At 40.7% G+C, this 8,693-nt stretch overlaps 1 protein-coding gene across 1 annotated transcript in view; it reads left to right on the forward strand.

Moving 5' to 3' along the window:
• LOC111541408 (cytochrome b5 type B) overlaps positions 1–8,693 on the forward strand; it is a 41,304-nt gene that overhangs the window by 22,804 nt on the left and 9,807 nt on the right. The window contains exons 2-3 of the mRNA XM_023210293.1: positions 1,755–1,883; positions 2,719–2,748. Coding sequence (XP_023066061.1) covers positions 1,755–1,883; positions 2,719–2,748 — 159 coding nt within the window. The remainder of the gene's footprint in view (positions 1–1,754; positions 1,884–2,718; positions 2,749–8,693) is intronic.

An 8,693-nucleotide genomic window follows, 5' to 3' on the forward strand; every position in this document is an offset into this window, starting at 1 on the left:
GAACGGAGTCTTGCTCTTTTGCCCCGGCTGGAGTGCAGTGGCCGGATCTCAGCTCACTGCAAGCTCCGCCTCCCGGGTTTATACCATTCTCCTGCCTCAGTCTTCCGGGTAGCTGGGACTATAGGCGCCCGCCACCTCGCCCGGCTAGTTTTTTGTATTTTTTTAGTAGAGACGGGGTTTCACCATGTTAGCCAGGATGGTCTCGATCTCCTGACCTCGTGATCCGCCCGTCTCAGCCTCCCAAAGTGCTGGGATTACAGGCTTGAGCCACCGCGCCCAGCCTTACTCTTGCTTTAAAATAGCATTCTTAAATACTAGGATGTGAGACCCACTCATTGGGTGGAGACCTTTTAGGAGATAAAAATAGAAGTTATCCTTATCCTCAGGGAGCTCATTGGCTAGTGACTATGACTGGGAAGTAACATTTACAGTTTATTTATTTTTTATTTTATTTTATTTTATTATTTTTTTTGAGACAGAGTCTCGCTCTCTTGCCCAGGCTGGAGTGCAGTGCCTCTAGCGTGGGCAGCAAGAGTGAAACTCCGTCTCAAAAAACAAACAAACAAAAAAACACACAATTTCAGAAGAGTATGTGGTGAAGTCTTCTACCCTATCTCCCAGCCACTAGGTTCTTTTACCATTTCCAGAGATATTTTATGCATGGGTATAAATATGCATATATGTATCTACATTTAAAAATCATAGATGGTGTTATATTATGCTCTTCTGGAGTACAAAGTGTTCTATATGCTTATCTCATTTAATAGGTACAATAGTTGTCAAGATAGGTACTCTTACTAACATTTCCATTTTACAAGTAAGGAACCAAAGACATCTCAATTTCTTAATAGCTTATGCAGGGTCACATAGCTGATAGTTATAGAATCTGCTTCCTGAGGCACTACTTTATATAGTTAACTTATCTATTTCTTCACTTATTTTGAGTCAGAGTCTCGCTCTTTTGCCCAGGCTGGAGTGCAGTGGCATGATCTTGGCGCACTGCAACCTCCCCCTCCCAGGTTTAAGCAATTCTCCTGCCTCGGCCTCCTGAGTAGCTGGGACTACAGGCACCTGCCACCACCATGCCTGGCACTTTTTGTATTTTTAGTACAGACAGGGTTTCACCAAGTTGGCCAGGCTGGTCTCAAACTCCTGACCTCAAGTGATCTGCCCGTCTTGGCCTCCCTAAGTGCTGGGATTATAGGCATGAGTCACCACCTCTGGCCTAAGTTAACTTTTTAATTTGAAACAATTTCAAAGTTACAGAAAAGTTGCAAGAATAGAATGAAGAATTGCATATACCCTTTGCCTGGAGTCCTCAGTCAGGTTTCTGCAGTTATCTTAATAATATTGGCAAAAGGAACCAACCTAGGATTGCACATTGTTCCCAGTTGTCATGTCTCTCTAGCCTCCTTCAATCTGGAACAGTTTCTTCACACTTTTTTTTGCTTTCTCATGATGGTGGTATCTTTAGAGATCACAGGCCAGACCTGTCCAGAGAGATTTTCTAGAATATTCTAAATTTGTGGTTGTCCTAGGTGTCCTCACAGTAATCCCCATATTATGCATTTTTCACCACAGTATCACAGAAGTTATCCTATGTTCTTCCCATTGCATCTTACCAGGCAGCACACAGTGTCAATTTGTTCTATTCTTTCTAATAAAGGGAGAAAGGAAGAAAGCGGTATGGAAGAGTAACTTGTTGGTTTGCTTTTTAGAGAACCCTCGGTTCAGTAAATATATTTTCCTTGTAGCACCCTGGAGGAGAAGAGGTTCTGCTGGAACAAGCTGGTGTAGATGCAAGTGAAAGCTTTGAAGATGTAGGACACTCCTCTGATGCCAGAGAAATGCTAAAGCAGTACTATATTGGTGATATCCATCCGGTAAGAACTATCAGCGCTAGCAACCCTTATGCAGAGAAAACTACTCAGTAACTGCAGAACAGGATGAAGAAATGCATTATTGGCCGGGCGTGGTGGCTCACACCTGTCATCCCAGTACTTTGGGAGGCCAGGGCAGGCGGATCACTTGAGGTCAGGAGTTCGAGACCAGCCTGGCCAACATGGTGAAACCCTGCCTCTACTAAAAAATACAAAAATTAGCCGGGTGTGGTGGTGCACCCTTGTAATTCCATCTACTTGGGAGGCTGAGGCATAAGAATTGCTTGAACCTGGGAGGCAAAGGTTGAAGTGTGCCAAGATTGCACCACTGCCCTCCAGCCTGGGTGACAGAGCGAGACTCCATCTCAAAAAAAAAAAAAAAAGAATTGTTAAGATGGAAATTCATTCAACCTAGCCATCAGGCTAAATTTTCTCCAAAATTGTCTAGTCTTACTGTGTTAGGATATAGCTTCTTTGCCAGGTAGCACATGTAGTATCTCTAAAAAGCTAAGGGAACTGATTGTGGATTATTTTTATGTGTTGATTTATTTTTGTAATGCAGTCAATAATACCTCTACCTAAAATAGTGGTTTGCTTGTTTTTGCAAGCTCCTTGCTAAAGGTAGTAATTATGGACTTTTAAAACTGTCTGTATATACCATGCTAACAAGGGACCGTGATATGCTCAGAGTAGGGGTATCTTTCTGTGATCCTCAAGTCTCCCAGGGAATTCACTATCACCAGAATATAGTCTCATATTCCAAAGTTAGAAACAAGCATATAATGAGAATTCATTTGGCTATGTCTTAAAATATTATTTGTTTTCCTTTTTTTAACAGAGTGACCTTAAACCTGAAAATGGTAGCAAGGTAAGAAGTCATCGGTTTGTCTTCTGTGTTTATATTTCTGTTTACTCAAGTAGAACTGCTTTTTGAAACATTTTTTCTTTTTTTTTTTTTTTTTTTTTTGAGACTGTTTTTTTCTGTGATTCCTGGTCTGTGTTGCTGTGGCGAGAGCAGTGGCCAGATCTCAGCTCACTGCAAGCTCCGCCTCCCGGGTTTTACGCCATTCTCCTGCCTCAGCCTCCGGAGTCGCTGGGACTACAGGCGCCCGCCACCTCACCCGGCTAGTTTTTTGTATTTTTTAGTAGAGACGGGGTTTCACCTTGTTAGCCAGGATGGTCTCGATCTCCTGACCTCATGATCCGCCCGTCTCGGCCTCCCAAAGTGCTGGGATTACAGGCTTGAGCCACCGCGCCCGGCCAAAACATTTTTTCTTAACAAGAGAAGTTACAAAGTATTTACTTTCTCCCCAAGCAAAAATACTATTTTTCAGGAATTTGGACTTGGTGTCATCTCAGGAAAAAAAGAATAGCTGAGTCTTGAACAGCAGGAAACATTTTGCTAATGCTTCTATACACTTTAAAAAAAAAAAAAAACTGAAACTCGGCTGGGCATGGTGGCTCACACCTGTAATCCCAGCACTTTGGGAGGCCGAGGTGGGCGGATCACAAGGTCAGGAGATGGAGACCACGGTGAAACCCCGCCTCTACTAAAAATACAAAAAATGAGCCAGGCACTGTGGCAGGTGCCTGTAGTCCCAGCTACTCAGGAGGCTGAGGCAGGAGAATGGCTGAACCCGGGAGGCGGAGCTTACAGTGAGCCGAGGTTGCAGCACTGTACTCCAGCCTGGGCAACAGAGTGAGACTTCATCTCAAAAACAAAACAAAACAAAACAAAAAACTGAAACTCCAAAGCTATGCCTTGTGTGGTTTTGAAAGACATTAGTTTATGGGTTCAGTTATAGAAAAATACCTTACTTTTATATTATATAGAACAAGTGATAATAATTGTTTCTGTGTTGGAAAAAAATAATTTCAAAGTTGTTTTGTTTCTTATAGGTTATCTTCTTTATCTGTAATACAGAGGCCTTTCTGTACTTATTTTCCAAATTTAATTCTTTTATCCTGTAGGCTCAAATAGGCTCACACCCTTCCCGGTTACTTAGTAATACAGCGAAAACAAAAGACTTAAGTATTTGAGTGTTTGAAAACTTTAATGTGTACTGACTGCATTACCTACCAGGAAGAAAATATGGAACCATTTTCTGCCTCCCACATGCTAGGTGGTTCATTTCCCTTATTCCCTAACACTTTTCCTTAGTTTCTGTCCTTCAGATAGCTGTTACACAGCACACTTAATTTAAAGGGACAGCAGTTTAGGTGCCACCTAGAACAAAGGAAAGTGATGCTGCCTCCCTCCCCTTTTTCTCCTCCTTGCTGCTTGCTTCCCATTCCTCATTGAGCTGGAATTACTGAATAGGTTTGACACAGCAATTAAAGTTGGCCTAGACACAAGAATTCTATTAACTCAAGAGATTGCTTGCTTAACAGTGTCTGCCATCTGTTGTCCTGCAATCCAGAGTGTTTGTGTAAATTAACTCTTCAATCTTGCTGGACTGCTACTCTGAACTATTGAATTGTTTCTGAAAGGGGAATGAAATGGTTCTTAAAACACTTTGTAACAACTGTTGGTTGTTTGTCCTCTCCTCCTAACACATGTATTATCCATTCTTGAATCCTTTAAAAAATATATATTAAATAGTTCAAAATAGTATTCTGTAAAAAGTTTCCTCCTATCTCCAGCTCTCCGTGTCTTAGTTCCCCTTCCCTGGAGGTAAGCAGCCATCATTTTTTGTTGTTGCTTACTCTTAATAACTTGTGTTATTATGGTAAAATTTGAACTACACATGGCCTTGATATGTATATCGAACATGTCCAGAAAATACCACTCTCGGAGGTCAACATCTGATTCAAGGGATATAGGAGCCATAACACATTTCTGCACAGCAACTATGAGAGCATTTTTTATATTAAAACAATAGAAAAAATATGTTTGCAATTACAATGTCTAGAAGTCTACAAATTGCTTCTTGTTGCAGTTTTTCTTTCTTGGTAGTATAGTTAGGACCATTCTTAGGAATGTAGAACAATGTTCCCCAAATTCTGTTCTTGTATCACCTCAATTGGAATCCCTTGGCATGTACATGAAAATATATAGGAAATGTTTATTTCTTGGGCTTCCATTCTACTGATTTGGAATCTCTGGAGATGGGGTTTAGGAATTTGCAATTTAAGTAATCTAGGTGATAAGTAGGTAGCTAAGCCCAAACTTTTTGCTGAATGATATGCCCATCTTTTCATTTGAAAACTTAGGAAAATTTAATTCTCTTCGGTGATAAGCACTGTCTGCCTTCTATAGGCCAAAGAATTAGAAATTTCTCAGCTGACTTAAAACTGTTGAGCCATCCAGGTGCAGTGGCTCACGCCTGTAATCCCTACATTTTGGGAGGCTGAGATGGGAGGATCACTTGAGCCCAGCAGTTGGAGACCAGCCTGGGCAACATGGTGAGACCCTGTCTCTATTTTTAAAAAATCATAAAATTAGCTGTATATGGTAATGTGTGCCTCCAGTCCCAGCTACTGGGGAGGCTGAGGCTGGAGGATAGCTTGAGCCCAGGAATTTGAGGCTGCAGTATGCCATGGTAACACCATTGCACTTCCATCTGGGTCACACAGCATGACCCCATCTCAAAAAAAGCAAAACAAAACAAAACAAAAAAAACAAAAAAACTATTGAACCTTAGATTTTTTTGTAAGAAATATGGAAAAAGCATTTAAGTTCACCAAGTTCTGTAATAATTTAGAAGTCTCCAAATGTAGTTTAGCCCCTATCTGGGTTAAACAGTGACTAAAGGCAGTGTTTTCAATCCGGTTTTCCTCATGTCACTGTACTCAAGGGCCATGTCTTCATTAAGTAAAGAGTCTGGCTGTTGTGTCTCTAGTCACTCTGCTCTACTTTAGGCAGATCAGGCAAGAAAGGCCTTTTGGAACATTTTCAAGACCACCTACATAGGTTTTTGTAGAGCGAATATTCCAACCTGACTTCAGTTCCAGGAAGAAATTCTTGATCTCTCACATTTATTTCTTACAGAGGTTTAAATCGGCACTTGGTGTCTAGGATGTAGCTGTCTCTTTTCTTCATATTTTATCTCTGGTTTAACCATTCACCATTAAGAAATGGAAGTGGAGTTCATTTCATTGGTTACCTTTGTTTCTCTTGGTTCAGGGTTTCTGAATCTTTATGAAGAAGTGATTTTTAAAAGTCGAATTAAAGGTATCTTCAGCCTATGGGAGGGAGTTTTCATTTCCATTTTCCTTCTTCTCCTTTCTTCTATTTCTACCCGTCTCCTCTCCCACCTCCACAACCCCACATCTACTTCCTGTCTGAAGCACACCTTCCCTACTGCCCCCCAAGAAACACTAAAAATGTTGCTATTCCAGTGTATAAGTCAGTAACCATTCCCTAATTCTTTTAGAAAACACCTTTCATATTACTTTTATAACACAGGTAAATAATTAGTGGTCACCATTGTGTTATTGTTAAATGGATAGTACCTGAGTTGAAGGCCCAGAATTATTATACTAAAAACCTAAAGACTTAAAAACTTAAAGATCTAGCAACAGATTTTTGTTTTACCTGCTTCAATCAAAAATAACTAACTAGAATTAAAAACCATTTGTCTTTGTGAATCTCTTCCTTGCTGGATTAACCCTCATGCTGAGAGCCGTCAATCTTCTACTTATATTTGACTTAACATTTTTCTGGTCTGTTTTTGGTTATGGAAACTCACCTTAGAAACAGACTTAGTGCTCTCTGTGCCAGTTTGCCTGCCTGTTTGCCTGCTCTTTAGCAAGTAACCTATAAATATTCGTGGTCTGTGAATTCTCTCTTTTGATGATGTGTTTACTTCTTGGTTAGCTGTTTTATCACTTAATCTGCCATCAGTTCAAGAGATAAAGTGCATACAAATCCTAACCTGACTAAAAAAGTAGGCACCATTGCATTCATTTATTCAACAGATATTATCTAGATAGTAGTTCAACTGCTTTACTAGTCAAATCTTGTAGTCAAATAGGTCTAGTAACTTGACCAGTTCCCCATTACATTTTTTTTGAATGAGTAGTATAAAATGTACATGGTAAAAAAAAAAATTTAAATAGTTCAAAACAGTATACTATAAAAAAGGTTGACCAAGCGCCGTGGCTCACGCCTTCAATCCCAGCACTTTGGGAGGCTGAGGCGGGCAGATCACGAGGTCAGGAGATCGAGACCATCCTGGCTAACACGGTGAAACCCCGTCTCTACCAAGAATACAAAAAATTAGCTGGGCGGGGTGGCGATCACCTGTAGTCCCAGCTACTCGGGAGGCTGAGGCAGGAGAATGGCATGAACCCGGGAGGTGGAGCTTGCAGTGAGCAGAGATCGCGCCACTGTACTCCAGCCTGGTGAGAGAGCGATACTCTGTCTCAAAAAAAAAAAAAAAAAAAAGATCTTTCTCATTTTTTAAGTAGATATTTAGTATTCCATAGATGAAAGTGTTGATGTGATGACATTTGCTTTCAAAGGATTTGATCTGTTTTTTAAAACAAATAAAATTGTCTCCATAGAGGCTTAATGTGTTTTTTAAACTTCATTTTTAACTTAAGAAGCTTAACTTTTGGAATCTGGTAAATTTTACATGTTAGAAGCAGTCTATTAATTGCATTTAAAGTTATATTTTTTTCTCCCAGATGCTACTGAATTTTATTATACATACAGTTTTCTGTTATATAATGTATTATGTAACATACAGTTTACCTCTTTTATGGGACAGAAACTAAAAAGAATATATTGTTTATAATTATGAAATATAGTTAGTTGATTAAATTAAAATTTTTATTTTTAAGAATTATTTAATATCCCTACCATACCTACTACCTAATTTATTAAAGTTTGTAACGGGATCCTGATGCCCTTTAGAAAAGCAGTGATTGCTATTTACCAAAGAATTTTGTCTGGTTATTTCCTGATTTCCTGTGTGTTGTTTTGTTTTGTTTTGTTTTTGGTGGGGGAAATGGAGTATTGCTCTCTTACCCAGGTTGAAGTGCAGTGGTGTGATCTCAGCTCTGCAACTTCTGCTTCCTGGGTTCAAGCGATTCTCCTCCTGCCTCAGCCTTCTGAGTACCTGGGATTACAGGCGCCCACCACCATGCCTGGCTAATTTTTGTATTTTTAGTAGAGACGGGGTTTCACCACGTTGGCCAGGCTGGTCTCGAACTCCTGACCTCAGGTGATCCGCCTGCCTTGGCCTCCCAAAGTGCTGGGATTACAGGCGTGAGCCACCAGCTACTGCGCTTGGCTTATTTCCTGTTTTTGTATAACACTTACACTTTGTAACATAATCTTTTGAAAGAAAGCGTAGAATGTGATGACAAAAATTACTCTTAAAAGACAAAATACCCTTTGCTTAGGGTTCTCAAGGACTAATGTCTTCTATTGGTAAAGCTCTACTTAGAAATGATGTATAGTTTTGCAAAACACGGGATCAGAAGGGCAAGGAAACATTCTTTTCTTTTCTTTTTTGAGACGGAGTCTCGCTCTGTTGCCCAGGCTGGCGTGCAGTGGCACGATCACGGCTCACTGCAAGCTCTGCCTCCCGGGTTCACGCCATTCTCCCGCCTCAGCCTCCGAGTAGCTGGGACTACAGGTGCCCGCCACCACGCCCGGCTAGTTTTTTGTATTTTTAGTAGAGATGGGGTTTCACCATGTTAGCCAGGATGGTCTTGATCTCCTGACCTCGTGATCCACCCGCCTCGGCCTCCCAAAGTGCTGGGATTACAGGCTTGAGCCACCGCACCCGGCCTACTAATTTATTTTTAAAGTCACTGAAAAATTAAACCAGAGTTTCCTGTCTTTTAGCACCAAGCACTCTC

Source organism: Piliocolobus tephrosceles, chromosome 17, assembly GCF_002776525.5.
Source record: "Piliocolobus tephrosceles isolate RC106 chromosome 17, ASM277652v3, whole genome shotgun sequence".
Lineage (NCBI taxonomy): Eukaryota > Metazoa > Chordata > Mammalia > Primates > Cercopithecidae > Piliocolobus > Piliocolobus tephrosceles.